General features: G+C 41.5%; 1 protein-coding gene across 1 annotated transcript; it reads left to right on the forward strand.

The window, feature by feature from the left end:
* The first annotated feature begins 2547 nt into the window (after positions 1-2547).
* Positions 2548-15971, forward strand: lgmn (legumain). The gene is made up of 14 exons (XM_076300438.1): positions 2548-2654; positions 3303-3477; positions 5204-5301; positions 6401-6482; positions 6625-6707; positions 7136-7211; positions 7636-7698; positions 7843-7909; positions 9212-9330; positions 9619-9708; positions 10436-10645; positions 10859-11035; positions 14192-14259; positions 14764-15971. The coding sequence occupies exons 2-14, from the start codon at positions 3337-3339 to the stop codon at positions 14804-14806; spliced, it is 1317 nt and encodes a 438-aa protein (XP_076156553.1). The 5' UTR covers positions 2548-2654; positions 3303-3336; the 3' UTR covers positions 14807-15971.
* Positions 15972-17724: the final 1753 nt, after the last annotated feature.

Genomic DNA, 17724 nt, shown 5'->3' on the forward strand with positions numbered 1-17724 from the left:
CAACTTGGCCTGATTGACCCTGTCTCTCTCTCTCTCCCTCCATCCCTGGGTTGAGGTTGTTTCAAAACCCTGAGAACTGCCAGAAAGCAGTAGAGCTTCACCAGCATCACTAGCAGAGTCATCAATATAAACATAAGTGTGACACTCCCCCCCTCTATGGTAAAGACCAGAGAACAGGCGAGGACTACTAGCCAGGCTAGAGTCGAGCATATCATCTTGTACTTCAGTGCTCTATACTTCAGGAAGACGACAGGGTACACCACAGCCACGTAACGCTCCACACAAAGTGGTCTGGAACAGGGGGCGGCCAACCAGTAGCAAGCCATAGAAAAACCTTCTTACATATTGCAGTGCTTCACAAGCATTTTGATAATCGCACAAGGTAGATAGGTTAAATGGTGATAGGAGTCCAGCTAGAATTTCACACAGAGACATATTCAGTTCAAAAATGCATGACACCAATGTCTGTTCAGGATCTACAACGATGATCCATGCCGTGTAGCAGTTCAGACGTAAGCATATCAGGAAGCTGATGGCTGTGCTAACTATTTGAGTGATAGGGGGCTCACAGCTCTCATCAGTAGTGTTAGCATGGTACAGAGAGGAGAATGCTGCAACGTTGGAAAAGTTCATCCTTAAACAGGTAGCTCAGTAGATAATATATCTGTATAACAAAAAAATCCGTAAGACATACCATAATTTCCCAACTATAAGCCGCGGCTTAGCAAAATTTCTTCAGGTTAATACATGGGGGGAAGTTAATATGGTATTAATATAGTTTTTATTTAACTTGCATAAAACACTGTCCTGCGGCTTATACACAATGCGGTTAATATGCAGGAAATTACTGTAAAATAAAATAAGATATCCGGAATATAGGGTTGGAATATATACATACATTGTAGTCAGTGCAACCAAGTAAGTAATTAGATAATACTTGTAGAATGTAGATTGTCAGTAAATAATTTACTTCCATACAGAGGCTTTCAGTAGAGTAAAGAAATATCTAGTAGGATACATACTCTCAAAGCATTTGTCCACACTAATATTAGACTTAAGCCGGTGTTTCCTAAAAATATACTCAAGTTACAACAGTTACAATAAACTAAGATTATGAAGGCCTTTGTGTTTGTACTTATAATGATATTTGATATTCTTTGTTGTATGTTTTGACAATGACATAGCATGTCTAATTTGCCACACACAAAAATGTATAATCGCAAAAGGGTAAACATCCTCCAAATATCTCTAAATCTTTTTTCTTAAAATTGTACTAGATGTAGATTTCATTATTTTGTAACTGTTTCAAAAATGTGATGAATGCAAAATATCTAACCCATCAAGCTACATTCAGGCAGGCCATAGAAGTAGACATACTATGCTTTAGTATTGACTTTCATGCATAAATAAATAAAAAGGAAAAAAAACATTCTTGCCAAGGAAGATGTTGGGCAGCCCGATTTGCAGATCACAGTATAGGCTACAGGTGTGAATGTGTGTGATCCTTAGGTACAAACATGTTGATTGTGGTCTATAAGAACACCGGCAATGCAAATGCTGTGCTGAACTAAAGCTATTACATGATAGATGCTGCCCATTATTAAAATAACAAGACATTGCTCATGTCTGCATGTATGGCACCCAGGCATCTCCTGTTTATATCAAGTCAAGTCAAGTCAAGTCAAGTTTATTTCATATCATCTATCACACACTGACACACAGCACTAAATATGGCATTGATATGATATGGACACATCTTGTGTTGTATTACAAATCTAAGGTATATTGTATTTTGATACACTTATAATTCCATGTGATTTTAAGAGAGATTATGTTTGAGTATGATTGTATTTGAGTGTTGTTTACTGTAAAGGCCCCCCTTGAAAACATGATGAGGGAGAAAAACACTGAATAGGAATAACCTATATCTGTACCTGTTTGTTCAGTACTTTTAACTTAATCAGGATCTCTCCCTTACAAAAAAATAACTGCAGTTATACTCCAAAATACAGCATGTAAGGGCTGTATCAAACTCCCCTGCTTAAAAAAACAGGTTTGTCTATAAAATGTATGCCCCATGACTAGTCACGCTGTAGAAGTAGCCTAGGCAATGTCACTCAAAGCAGGTGTTTTAAAACAGACTCCACAGGTCTGCCCAGAATCAAGTCACAAGACTTCAGCAGTTGATAAGACAGGCTTGCTAAGACTTGTCACAGGTAGGCCTGGCCTACCAATCACTGTCAAGGATTTAGGCTTTTTTTTTACCCTATTTGTGTTGTTCAGTTTGCTGTTCTCAACAGTCAGAAGTCAGGAATTACCCTGAATGAAAAAAACAAACACTTGGCCTATGCAGGAGTCTTAAAATTCCCTTTAGCAGATTGATATAGCCTAATTTACGGTTTATGATCATATTGGTCTACGCAGCAACTACTTCAACGGTGAGCTACATAATGTTGACGTGCACTGCTTTTTGTTCTGTAAATAAAGCACATGACTGAAGTATCATGTGCCTTCAGTCATCCTGCGCACTGAGCCAATGGGATTGGCTGCCCGGTAAACTACGCCATGTACTCCCCCCCCCCTCGCAGTTCTTTATTAAAACAGGAGTGTGGATGAAACGAAAGCACTTCTGAAAGATCTGGGAAGTTAAACCGGTAAGAAAAAAGAACTATTGTTTTCAAAGCTGAGTAATATTTCAAGTTATGTAAGCTGTCGCCGAACGTGTATTGTTAACATGTACTTCCATCCCCTTCGCTGAAACATTAACTGGATAGCTTGAACAAGCTAACATTAGCACAACAACATAGCCTAGTTTTTGTATGGTATGTTGATTGTGCGAGTTAGTCAGTAGTTCTATATAATTTTGAATGCATTTACCTCCACAATTCACCGATACTGACATATCATATTAACAAAGCAGTTTTGGGCGATTCGATTCTATAAACGCTAGCTTCAGCTTGCTTGCCTTGTTTGTATGTAGTAGTAGGGGGATGGAATTTGAGACGTCTCCTGTTTGCGTAATGACATTACAAGAACCCTCACTACACCTTCTCATAGGGCCAATGTTCAGAATCAGAGATGCACATTGCAATCAGTCACCTATGTCATGTACTAAGTAAATGATAGTAGGCATGTTCAGATATGGTTTGATGGCATCTCACTGTCCTAACACAACTACATACAGTATGACAAGTCCCATCCTCACAACTTTATCATTTCAGTGCAGCAGACAGTGCATCTCATTCTGAATTGCATGATACATGTTTCCCCAACATGAACTAATGTATTTCCTCTTCTGTCAGTTATTTCAGTTGGACATTGAAGTGCATCACAGAGATGTTTACACAGACCCTGGTCGTGCTGGGCTTCAGCTTGGCTCTCACAGCCACAGCACTGCCCATGCCCAAAGCCGAGAACGGGAAGAACTGGGTGGTGATTGTGGCTGGTTCCAACGGCTGGTACAACTACAGACACCAGGTGAGTCCTGGAGAGAGAAGACAGAAGACTGGAAGTATGCACTATTCAGCAGTGCTCATCTACTCTTATGGTTGTTTTGACCTAATTAAACAGCAAATACTCACACACAAGTAAGTGGTAAACTTCCTAATAGAAGATCCCCGTGGCTTTGTTTTGTTAAGAAAATGAAGCTATAGGGTGCCTCTATAAGGAGGTTGACCTCTTACTCAGACTTGACTATCCTAGGTTTGTTTCTAAACCAAGTGTTCAGAATATCCCATATATGTGCAGTGCATTGCAGAGTGCAAACATGTACTTGTTTTCCATTCTGGCTAAGAGCCTCCATCATGCCAATTTTGTAAAATGCCCCTGTCGTTTTATTTATTTTTTTGCCCTGCTCTGAAAACCAAAAGACAACGATTTTATAGTCAACATTCAGTGGTTGATGTTATTAGTGAGGTCCCACCTTTGAAAGTTTTAGAATTTCTTGCTAGCGTAGATTAAAAAAAAAACTTCTCTAAAATATAATTGTTGCTAAGCTCCTAATAGTGCAATATTAATTTCCCATATCTTGTATCATATCATACCATGTTTGGGCCATTCAAATAGCCTAAGTTGCTTATATGGCTTTACATTAAACAAACAAACAATCCAAATTAACAATCTAAATTACCCAGCTCATATCATATACTGACGCTCTAAACACCTTGTCACCTTTCGTGAATAACAGGGTATTCAGCTACAGTTCACAGACAAACACTAACTTCACAGTACCGTAGACAATGGGCCGTTTTCAGAAGCAGAGAAAGTGATCCCCAGGGTGACTTGGCTCCAGTGTTAAGGGAATGAATGTTGCGTTTTGTTCCTGTTGCTTTATTTATTATTTATTTATTTATTTGCTTTTTTGTTTTCTTACCCGGAAAATAACTGAATGTCTTTGGAAAATTGTTTTTTGTATCTATGTGTGTTATTTTTAGGTTGCAGCCTAGGCTAAGTCTGCTTAGCTCTTGCATGCCCGTCCCTGTCTTTAGAGAATGCCTGCAGATTTCCTAGGTTCCATCCGCATTAAATGGTCAACAAAGTCAGTGAATCATTGCAGTCTATCTGGGGGGTATTCCAAGTACGTGGTTTAGTGACAAACCTGGGTAAGTTAACTCGGAGTCAGTGGTAAACCTCCTACAACAAGAGCCCTATAGCATTGTTTTGTTAGGAGAATGAAGCCATACAGCTCTTCTATTAGGAGGTTTACCCCCTACGCTGAGTTAACTTACCCAGGTTTGTCACTAAACCACATACTTGGAATAGCCCCCTAGTCTTACGTGTGGCTCTGTTCAGCCTGCGAGCTGCTAGGCCAGATTTGGTGACCAGAAACTTTCCCCTGCCATTGATGAGTCAGATTACGAGACCAGCTGGGGGTTTTGGTTAGGGAGGTGATTTTGTGTAGACATTTTTCTGAGGTTCTGAAGGGGCTATGTGAGGACGGAGTGGTGATTGTTTTAGCAGTCCAGTTTTTGCTCATAGAAGGACAAGATGAGTTTCAACCACAACTTAAGCAGTGCTACTGTAAAAATTATTGTGCCCTGTAGCCAAGCTATGTGTTCTATTGAAATAGAGAGTGTGTGTATGAGAGCGTAAGTGTGTACATTTCCACATAAGGGAGCCTGGCATTTTGTGTATCGCTGTCTTTGTATTTGCCCATGTGTGCAGAATTAGCTAAGTGCGTGCGTGTGTGTGTGTGTGTCTACAGGCCGATGCATGCCATGCCTATCAGATCGTCCACAAGAACGGTATCCCCGATGAGCAGATTGTTGTGATGATGTACGATGATCTGGCTGAGAATGAAGAGTAAGTTTCATGAAACACACACACACACACACACACACAGATGGCAGTATCATGTAGACTGTGTGTGAACATCCGTAGAAGAACACCCGTGTAAGAATAAATCTTATAGCGAGGTGCTTTGTGATGGGTTGTGGAAATTCTGTGCAGAGCAGACTCAAAGCGAATAGCAGACGCTCCTCACTGACTTCACAGAGAGAAAAGGAAGTACCTCTACAGTCACAAGAAGCCAATTTAATCTCCTCAGTCTGCATTCAGAAAGACACACACACACACACACTCACGCACACACGCGCCCGCACAAACAAACAAAAAAAGAAACTTGCATGCTGCTCACTTAGACACTGCAAACTAAAAGTCATGATATGATTCTAACCAAAGATTCTAGAACAGAGCTCTGTTCTAGAATCTTTGATTCTAACTTTGTAAAACTTATGAAATGAACAAGAACCCAGCGGCTCCTTTGCACAGAGAGCACCAGTGAAACGAGCACCACATCGTCGCGTGTTTCACTTGTTTTCAGAACACAAGTTATTGTGGTTTACCCATTTTCAGCCTCGGTCGTGCCTTTCTGTGAGAAAGTTTTCCGCTGTTTGAAGTGGGATTGTGTGTCTCTACCTGTGTACTGTAGGAAAGTACTGTATGTGGTGAGAAAAAGGCTTGTTTTATGATCAGTGTTGATCATAATATGTAGGTCATACCTTGCCAGACCTACATTGCACTTCAGTGAAGTTTTCATGTTGTATCATATAACTTTGGCATAAAATTAACATTTTGTGTGTGTTGGTTCGATCAGATTATCAGTGTGACTAACTTTAACTATTAATAATTAACTCTTATCAGAAATGAGAGATTGCTCTGTACTTCCGTGTGTGTGGGAGGGGGGGGGGGGGCGTGGTATGCACCTGTACCTGTGAGCCATTTAGTGAAATTCCTGGTAAGTTGTTTTGTTAGTTGTTTAATCCATGACTGTGATTTAAACAGATTTGCTCATACAGGTTTTGCCCCGGGCCAAAAGGGTGGCCTTCTAACAGAAAGCATTGACATGTCTCATTTTCTGTGTTCTCTCTCTCTCTCTCTCTTTCTCTCCCTCTCTTTCTAGCAATCCCACTAAAGGCGTCGTCATCAACAGGCCAAATGGCTCAGACGTGTACAAGGGGGTGCTGAAGGACTATATTGCTGATGTAAGTGTTGAGTCCTCATCTAGACCAGTGTGTTCTTTGGTTCCCTGGGCTGCATTAAGGTCTAAATAGTCTCTCTGGTTTTGCAATAGTGGTCATTTTTCTGCGTGTGTGTGTGTGTGCGCGCGTGTGTGCGTGTGTGTAGGCAGTGACTCCAGATAACTTCCTGGCAGTGCTGAAGGGTGACTCCGCTAGTGTGAAAGGAGGATCTGGAAAAGTGCTGAAGAGGCAAGTACTGAAGGATGGAGGAGGGAGGGGAGGAAAGGGGGAGAACTGACAAACCTCTTCAGCCCTCTCTAGCACAGACCACGCCAGGCACACACTTTACAAGCTCATGTTAATGACTCTGCTCTATCAGTGTTCATGAAAATAACGTCCCTCCCTCCATTTCCTGCAGGGCTAGATCATGTTACATAACCTCTTAGGAATATGTGTAGACCTTGCAACAGTAATGGGTAGAATCTGTGTAAACAATGTTTTGGAGGTGTGAGTAAACAGAATACAGTACAGAACACAGTTATTTCAATTGTTTTTAAATTGATTGTGTGCCAATTACCCTGTCAACCAGTATGTATAATATAGAGACAGGGTGCTACTACCTACTAAGTACCTGTTGTAACCAATATGCTACTAATGTATGTGTGTATGTTTGACAGTGGGCCAGATGATCATGTGTTTGTGTACTTCACCGATCACGGGGCACCTGGACTCCTGGCCTTCCCCGATGATGATGTAAGCCCTTTTTCCTCTTGCTGTGCCCCTTTACTGTAGCAGCACTCACATGATGTTACCATAGAGACGCCATAAACTCTGTCTGGCCACTCCACCTGACCCATTTGCCCTGCAGTAAACTGCCTCGTAAGAAGTCATCAAAATCTGACTTTCTGACAAGGCAAGTGATTAGAGAAGCATTGCACTGTTAAAACTATAACAGTGGTGGTACATTGTGTAACCTTTGAACCTCCGTTATGTGCTTAGACCTGTATTTCTTATAGATGAATTCAAATGGCGGCTCAATGGGTGTTAATGCAGGACTTGCTTGTTCATGCTTTGGCCATGGCATCCTCACTGCTGGTGTTGATTGTTTTGACATGTGAAGCCCTTCGGTCACCTGTAGTTTTTAAAATCTGTTTGTGTTTCTATTTTTGAATCACAGCTGCATGTCAAGGACCTCATGGATGCCATCAACTACATGCATGACAAGAAAATGTATAAGAAGGTGAGTCTGCTATTGTGTTTGTCTTCGCTACCTGGAGCAATCTTGGTAACAGTGTATCACTCTGTCATTATTAATAACTAGATATGTGTCTTTTTGTAATTCTATCTCTGTCTTCTCTCTCTCTACACACACACACACACACAGATGGTGTTTTACATCGAGGCTTGTGAGTCTGGATCAATGATGAACCATCTGCCCACAGACATTGATGGTGAGTGTGGCTTGTTTTTGTCTGCTCAGTGCAAAGGTCAACCGTTTTCCTGTACATTGAAGGTCATGGAAATTCTGCTTTTTAGGCTGTCAATGTCAGGAAATTTCACATTTGACTTGGAGTGGGAACCCTGTCTTTTAGTTTTCAGGGAAAGGAAGACACAAATCCAGATATAACTGAACATTCACCACATATTCCTGTGACACACACACACACACACACACACACACACACACACATACACATACTTTCTCCCACACACAGATACTGTGAGCTCTCTGTGCAGTCAAGTACATAGTGTTTGATTTGCTGGCTTCAGCACCCCTTGATGTCAACATCAGCATAGAACACTTCCCACTGAACAGAACAATGGTCAGGTGTTCCATGGTCATGTGATCTGTGGGTGGGGTCATGTGGAGCCGTATCATGTGACTGAGGCGGTTACATCAGCATCACAGTTCCTAAAATTTGCTGACTTGGCGCCTAGCGACGCATAAACAACATGACTGACATGGTGTCTAGTCACTGTGCGTGTGCACATAACGGATGCTACAGATAACAGTTCTCTAACTGCCATCTGTTTTTGTTCCCTTTCTGTTATATCAGATTAGATCTGCTCTTCCTTATTTTAATATTTCAAATGTAATATTTTAATTCAAAAGACATAAAGACTTAGCCTGGGAATACCCATACAAAGTTTCGGCAAATTTGGGATTGGCACTGCAGGTCTGTCTGGCCAAGAGGCGATTGATTTCCAATGTCCTTAAAATATAGTCGCTAATCCGGCATGGACGTGTATTTCTTTGGAACTGAGTAAACAACTGCATTTATAACCTTCGTTGACAAGATTACTACACTTTTGAAACGATTTGGTAAGAGTTTATTGTACCAATTTAAGTTCAGTTTCACTGTTAGTTACACCCCTGAACCTTCTCCAGACCCACTCCCAATTGTACAATTGTGAAGGTCTGGGTGTTAAAGGCCAGGCTAATAAAGATTTAAACAATGCATAGAGTGCAACTTGCTAGTTTAGAACCAATGGTGGCTCAGCAATGAGATCAGTTCCTGATATGCAGATTGGTTCCTTGCATGCCAACCTCCTTCAGTGTGTGTGTGTGTGTGTGTGTATGGTTAAACATGTGGGTATATGGGCATTGACCTTTAATGCACCTCTAGTGCTCTGAGGAGTTAGAAAGGCTCTAAATCCGGTCCATCTAACTTAAGTGGCTCTGACTTTGTTGGATATCACTGTCCAGCTAGTCCTTAACTTGACTTGATCCTGAGTCTTCTCTCTACTCTCAGTCTACGCCACCACAGCTGCCAACGCCCACGAGTCTTCCTACGCCTGTTACTATGACGAGGCCCGTGACACCTACCTGGGCGACTGGTACAGTGTCAACTGGTTGGAGGATTCTGACATGGTGAGTTCCACCCATAAACTGACCGCAGAGGGCTGGATTACAGGCTTTGTGAGAAGGTGTCCCTGAGGGAGTGAACCGTCTACTCATATTACATCCAGTCACCACATGCCCTGATATGTGATAGACATGGATACACAAGAAATAGTAGATATACATTTGGTGCCATCAGTGTGTACAGTATGTTAATGGTATCAAACCCATGACCTTGGTGTTATTAGGCATGTGTGTGTGTGTGTGGCTGGTTATTGTGGATGCTTGTGTGACCCTTCACCTCTGTCCCCTGAACAGGAGGACCTGAACAAAGAGACTCTGCTGAAGCAGTTCAAGATCGTCAAGAGTCACACCAACACTAGCCATGTCATGCAGTATGGTAACAAGGTGTGTGTGTGTGTGTGTGTGTGTGTGTGTGTGTGTGTTCCCCATTGCTTTATGTAACCTACTTGTCTTCTCAACATGAATGTGCAGCATACACAAATACAGACCTTCAAAACCACTCACCTTAAAATACCTTTCTGTATGATGCTGTTAACTAACCGTTTCACACCATCTATATCTGTCTCTTGCCGTCACTCTCTGCTCCTCTCTCTGTAAACATACTAGGCACACAGTATTCGGAATACCTACCGTATATAGCCATACCTTCTCATATACACATACATACATATGCCTATACATATATACTGTACATACAGTGCCCTCCACATTTCTTGGCACCCATGGTAAAGAAGAGTAAAAAGAATTATATCAGAATAAATGTACTTCTCTTCAAGGTTGTATTTTCCTCTTTGTTTTAATTGTGAAACTAAGAAACGTTTTTTATTACCAGGGGTGGCAATACATATGGAGGGGCACTGTATGTGTACACACACACACACACACACGTGTGCGTCCAGTTTCAGTAAATTATTCTCTATGTGTGGCAGGGGGGTGTTCCCTTTATCTTTGTTTATTTTGGGCTCTAGCCAACAAAGTGTCCTTGTTACTGAAACTTGGCACACTGTGCTTCTTGTGCATCTTGCTGCATCAATAAATTATCTTTCTTTCTCTCTCCCTCCAATTCTTTCCCTCTATCTGTTTCTGCCTTCACCTCTTCTTCTCCTCTCAGACCGTGGCTCACATGAAGGTGATGGAGTTCCAGGGCGCCTCAAAGAGCAACGCCTCGTCTGCCCGTCCCGTCTCCCTTCCTGTGGTGCAGGAGCGTGACCTCACCCCCAGCCCCGACGTCCCATTGGCCATCCTTAAGAGGAAGCTTATGAAGACCAACGACATCGCAGTCGCTCGTGGTTACCTGTCAGAGATCAACACACACCTCAAGGTTCCAATCTTTTTTTTGTTTTTCTTTATTATATTTTTCAGTGTGTGTGCCAGAGAATATATATATATATATATGAAAGCTGACACTGTGTGTGTGTGTGTGTGTGTGTGTGTGTGTGTGCGTGTGTGTGCGTGTGTGTGCGTGTGTGTGCGTGTGTGTGCGTGTGTGCGTGCGTGTGTGTGTGTGCGCGCGTGCGCGTGTGTGTGTGTGTAGACCCGGGATCTCTTGGCTGAGACCATGCGTAAAGTGGTCCAGAAGGTAATGGGTGGGACCGCTGCTGATGCTGAGAAGCTTCTTAGTGAGCGCATGGATCTGACGCAGCACCAGTGCTACAAGATGGCCGTCACACACTACAAAACCAGCTGCTTCAACTGGCACTCTGGCCCTCAGGTAGGCCTAGACCAGCAGACCCGCACTCCTCTGTCCATCAGAGCGGCCCCTTTCTTCTCTCTGCCCACTCGGAAGGCTCATCCACACTTTAACCATAACTGTAAAAAAAGCGAAGTTTTAAATATGACTTTAGCTATTAATAAGGACAATGTCCAGAACATAATGATGGTGACATGAGGAACGATCTAATTGGGATCACTTTCAGAACGATGATGACATGACATTAATGTAGAATATTCCTGTGGGGCTTTCCTTGTCATTGGTCCATGTGGATGCTCAATTTAGTTGTAGTACAGTTGTCTTTCAAGTCATCATTTGCAGTGTGGACAGGCCTTAAAGATGAACTGAACTGGAATTTGAATTAAAGGTGATTTAACAGATGTATTTTATTTCTTCTCATTTTGCAATGATTAAAATGGCTAAATTTGTTAAATAAGGTTCTACCATGCCAGTGACATCAAATTGGCAGCGTTCTAATACTAACAAACACATTTTTTGTGTTGCTTTAAAAAAAGCTATGTTTTTTTTTTGTTTTTTTTTTGTGATAACCAACACATTATCAACATTGATTCTTTCAGTTCAGTTCATCTTTAGTGGCTCCAATCCTTTATTGTGCATTTATTTCTCCTGTTTTTTTTTTTAGATTATTTAGTTTGTTTGTTGTTCCTAGGATAATCTCATGTCTCAATTCATATGAGGACATGAAAGTGGTTGCAATACATTTGCTAGTAGAATGGCGTGATGTGGCAATATCATGTGATGTCCCCAGAGTCCTCCTGATTTTCCCGCAAAGACACCCTCAAAGCTGAATCAGAATTCAACCCACACAGAAAACATTTTTGTGATTCAGTTCACCTGCTCTGTTATATAGATATAGCCAAGACTATATATATAATATCTTACAATAAACCACTTAGAAAACATAGCCTTCTTAGAATACCACTAAAACAATGCTACTTGCAATAAACCACTTAGACAATTTTGACTTCTTACACTATACCACTCAGAAAATATTATTTATTTTAAGAAATGAATATTGTCTAAGACAATACACCCTTACTCTTTTTCTTCTGTTTCAATTTCCCTTTTGGTTCGATTTCGATTGTCACCCTCGGAGTTTCCTACTCTTACTTCTATCGCACACAGCTGAACCACACAGTCACTCATGACTTATATTAGATAGGAAACTCATCTTATGAAGCCCTACTTCCTCTGTGGAGTGCATTAGACTGTGTGGGGCTTGTGCTGGTCATGAGTGAGAGCAGAGAGAGTTTCATCCAGAGCCATCTGTTGAGACTTTCTGTTCCTAAAATGCTGACCAATGAGAGCGGAAATCACTATTTGACTGAGATCCTTACAGTCACATGCACACAATACAGACCGAGACCGACAGACAGGCAAACACACACGCACATTCATAGGCATATTGCGATATACCCACTAGACCAGTGGTCTCCAACACGGTGCCCGCGGGCACCAGGTAGCCCGCGGGACGGCTATGAGGCGCCCCCAGCGCACTTTCTAAAAAATAGCCAACAGGTCACCTGCAGATCACGCTCTAAAAACACGCTCCATTGTGAAGTTTTCAATAGATATTTAAGTCTAGACCAGAACCATTTTAAGAATGTATGTAGCCATACATCTGTAACAATAAATTGATATTGGTGATACCTTATAAATTGTAGCTGCGTTAAAATTTAGCCTTTGGCTTCAAATCCGTTTCCCATTCAATCTTTAAACAACAACGGAAGCGGAGCGCACACGCTGCTCGCACGCATAGACAGTAAAGGGGGAAAAAACTTGCTTGTCTGGTGTAGCCAATGAAAGCATATCTTTGCAAAAGTTCTGTGGCCATTCCATGTTCGTCAAATACGGTTCTTGCATGATTGTTCAAGGACTGAAAAACAATTGCTTTAGCTCACAGGCCTTTTCTCCTCCGTAGGCAACTGCCGTATAATAGCGCTAAAAATGTTATAGCATGCATGACTGAGCAGGACTGTGCATTACCCTTTTTTGTCAGATCATGGATCATTTCAGGTGTGCAATAACTTTAAAAGGAGTTTTCATATGTTAGGGTGGTGTGGGCGATTACTATTGAAATGTTAAAACCGAATTGTCCACTGAAATCAGAACTTAAACATCCCCTGAATTCATAATGGTGGGTTGGTATAAATTGGGTACAAATTGTAACCCAAATTATTAATTGCACAAAAAGAACGTTTTTTTGTAAAAAAAAAAAAAAAATAGATTAGATTCCCCATGCAAACTTTGAAATGAACAAACTGAACAAAAATGTTGGTAGTGTTGCATAGGTTATTGATATTAAATTTGAAAATACAGTTGCTTAATATATAAAGACGTATAGGCCTGCACAAATAATGATCATTTAAAAGTAAAAATCACATAGGCCTATTATTTAGGAGGACTACCCTCGCAAAAAAGGGGTGAGGGTATGTTTGTTTTAAATGAGTAGCCCTCCATATGATTTCGGGTCTTCAGGTAGCCCTCATTCCCAAAAAGGTTGGAGACCCCTGCACTAGACACAATATGTGAAGTTTTTCAAATAAACACACACAGACACACACACACACATTGGAACTGAGGCACAATATATAGACTTGGTCTATTCAAAGGACATTGATTACTGGCGACCGCACAAAAAGCCAAATGTCTTTGTAACTATAATGAGAAAGAGATGAGCGTCATTGCCCAGTTTGGAAACCCCAACATTTTTGTGCCACACTGTTCACTGAAAAGAAATGTAAGGCATGGTTCAAGTGATAATGATGATGATGATAGCTGGCTTTATTAAAGTGGAACTATGCAGTTTTTTTTTAGCTGAATTTACCTTCAGAGTCATTGGGAATGGTTATATGACTTTTTCTGGGTTGAATGGTGGCCGTCTCGCTTCCCCCTAGCATCTGTGAGCGGAAAAATCAGCCTTGCAACTTTGGTCTGGTGGGCCGCCGGGCTCAGAGTCAGAAAGTCTCGCGGTCTCACAATGTAACATTGCTTTACGGCACTACACACATACATGCCAGGTGTGTGTGTGTGTGTGTGTGTGTGTGTGTGTGTGTGTGTGTGTGTGTGTGTGTGTGTGTGTGTGTGCAAATATGCCGGTAACTAACTCTGTCTGTGTGCATGCATATTTTGCAGTATGAATATGCGCTGAGGCACCTCTATGCTCTGGTGAACCTGTGTGAAGTTGGACACCCAGCAGAAAGGTATGAACCAGTCTCCAGTCTCGCTGATCTCTTCCGCTCATCAGCAGCTCTGGCCTCGCTCTGTCCTGTCTCTCCGTTGTTGTTCCGTTAGCTTTCTCGAGGTCCGTTTCCTGCGCTGGTCTGCAGTTAGTGTCCAAAGCAGATACCATCTTCTTATCTGGCTACACAGCACCTGCAGTGGTCAGAGCAGCAGCGGAGGAGTTGAACACACACACACACACACACACACACACACACACACACACACACACACACACACACACACACACACACACACACAAACAACCGGAACAAGATGAGCATGACACAAGTCTTTGAAAAGGCAGTATTGTGACATGAATCTACTAGTTAAGCACCGTTAAAACACAGATAAGAGGTTCTTTTCGCTTTGTTGTTTCAGTCCTCATAGACACACATGTGTTTGTCCTACTTTCTGTTTTTGTGTCTGTCTTTTGTATCCAAATGAATAATGGCCTCTTTTTTCTCTCTTTCTCTCATCCTCAGGATCACGTCAGTCATGGATGATGTATGTTACTTCAGGATGTAATTGGCTTTGGGCCACCCACGTGCAACCATCTGGTTTGCTGTCGCTCCGTTGACTGCTGGTGTCTGAAATGGATAGCGTCCTCTTTGCACTAAGAAATCAACTTTTAAAAAGAATACACACAACCATTTTTGTCACACTGCAATCACATTATTTTAGGATCATGTAGATTTTTTTTTTTTTTTTCACCTTGAGAATTTTATTGACGTTTTTATATTGAATTGTACTAAATGTGAAAAATGTTGTTTTATGTGTTTCGTTTTAACAAGAAGCTTTCACTCTGCCAACGGCAAAGGGTTAAGTCTTGCCTTTAGGAAATGTATTCTGTCACTACTGGAGTCTATAGGGGGTAGAGATTATGAGCTCTCTATTTACATCAGGGTTATAGAGTATGGATATTCCAACCTTTCTGAGGCTGTAGAATGTGGATCCGGTTTCTTTTCTGTGTCTGTGGAATGTGGAGTATAGTTAGTCCTCCAATCTAATCCACTCTAAGGTCTTGCACCCTTTAGACCTGATAAGGAGTCAGTCGTCTCACCATGTTCCTATACACTGTGGTCATTCACTACGCTATCTGGTATTTACTTGTTAACCCTCTCTGCTAGCTAGTTAATCCATCTGATTCATTCGCTCTAAAAGGCTGAGGAGGAATGCTACTCTCTGGACCTGGACTGCCCAGCTGTAGGGAGAGCTGGCCAGATTTAACCACACTGGACCTCTACTGATGCCTCCTGTTGCCTCTATGGCCGCCTTTCCTTTCCATAACAGAATTGGGGCTTTCTGGTGGCCATCCATGCTTGCAGTGGTTAAAAGATGAGTGGATGATGTTTATCCAATCAGGCATAAACTACTATGAAGGGGAAGGTGCTTTAGTCGGTTGACAATCTAAAAAGAGACCGAGTAAACTGAAAGTTGAAAACTTTGCTTAGTTTTGTCTTTGGTACCAGATCAGTGTGGTCCTGAAGTTGAAACTGGACTGAGCAGTTGTGGCTTTGCTTGATAGATTTTTGCTTTTTTTGTCTGACTTGCTTCTGTGTTGGCATGGCCTCCGATTCAAACTATCTTCCAAGCATCAGTTTGCACTTGTGGACAGAGCTCTGCCTCCTCTTTTCAGAGGAGAAGTTTGCTCTGTGTGTGAATTATCAAAAATAAATTGATACCAAATTGAGATGTGTTTGAGATTTATTCTTCAGTGTGTCTTCAGTGAAAATCTCAGCCATTGTCCACATAGATCTCTGTTTCTCGAGGTCACTGAGTACTTCCGGTACGGACAAATTGGTGCTACCTAGCTCGAGTTGCTGCAGCCAGGCAGCTACTGTACAGTAATACACTTAAAGGGAAACTTGGCAGGATTAGCTATATTTCCCCCTCTGCTGGATAAATTGTGCATTATGCTATTTCATCGTAAAAAGGTAACGATAAAGCACATGGGTTTGTTTACAAGCTAGCGAAACGGTTAGGCAGAACAATGTGGATGTTACAAGGTAAGAAACACGATTTAAAACGAGTTTCTTTTTTCTCACTTCTCTTTCCGGGACGGTAGTCTCAATGTTGCAAGGTTGGTTTTCCACCTGCGGACGCTAGGGGCAGCGGGGAAAGTCACCATTTTCACCGGAACAGGTCATTTAACCATCCAAATGATTTCTAAACGGGTTTATTACGTTGAAATAGTTGCCAAGTTCCCCTTAAGGGGCATGAACATGAACATGGAAATGCAAATCTATGATAAAAGGAGCTTAAGATTGGTTCTAATGATCCACCTCTCAAAAATGTCAGGATGCTGTGTAAACTCCTGTTCTGTTGGAAAAAGGACATAGACAGCATATCAACTGGCTACAGCGCCCGTACCGTGTTTGGGTCCAAGTGTCCACAGGGATCAAGGGCCGACCAGCGGTCATGTTCTGATCCCACCCCATCTCTCTCCCATCAAACTTCACTGTCCTCTCCAAATAAAGGCCATCTCTCTCTCCCACTTACCTTCCATCAAACTTCACTGTCCTATCCAAATAAAGGCAACCCCCCCCCCCCCCCACACACACACACACACACTCCCCAAAAAGACGACATATCCAATGGTGAAACTGACTCATTTCACTTTCATTTAAAACATGCACTCATTTGGAATTTGATAGCATCACATCTTGAAAAATGTTGGTATGGGGACAACAAAACACGCTATATCCACCATTTTCATGTAGTTTCAAGTAATTTCAGTAGAAATGTTTATGGGTGTTGTTATTTGACTTAGCTTTACTCATTCAAAACAACACAACTGCAAATTGACTGATACAGTATGTCCTGAAATACACAATTAAATGGCATGACTTTTGTAATGTTTTTAAAAACGTATTTTGGAACCAAACTCTTTAAATATTGGATATTATAATGCTAAAGAAAACACAAGGACCAACTTCACAACCAATTTATTAATGCACAGTCCAAAAGCCATCATCTATGATAGTATGGGGCAGAGTTTCCGCTAGACAAAAATGGTGCCGGTGTTCCAGTTTAGATGGTGAGCAGTTTAACTGGTGATATTTGCATAAAATCAGTGAATATTCAACAAGACCCTGCCTACTTCTTAATCTGCTCTGCCTCCGATAGTGCAGGTTTATATTAGGCTACATTTTCACGAAGTGTTTGCAAGTGAGACAATATAACGGATATCGCTGAAAACATCACCAGTGTATGTCTAATACATGTCCGTTTAAGAATTATCCACAAATATGACACATACTGAATGAATGGAAAAAAATAAAACTAGCGATCTAGCTGGGATTCAAACCACGCATGGACAAGAAAGTTGATTGGATTAGCTCGTCTATACCACTACACTACGAGCCGCTGAAATTGATGCCAGATTTCTATGTATATATTGAACTGTTAGTAAAAGTTAACACAGGTTAACATAAGTGAGAAAT

The sequence above is a fragment of the Alosa pseudoharengus genome, unplaced genomic scaffold (genome assembly GCF_046254945.1).
Source record: "Alosa pseudoharengus isolate Yale_2024_CS ecotype anadromous, Long Island Sound unplaced genomic scaffold, YU_APseudo_1.1 YU_APseudo_1.1_scf_22, whole genome shotgun sequence".
NCBI classification, from domain to species: Eukaryota; Metazoa; Chordata; class Actinopteri; order Clupeiformes; family Clupeidae; genus Alosa; species Alosa pseudoharengus.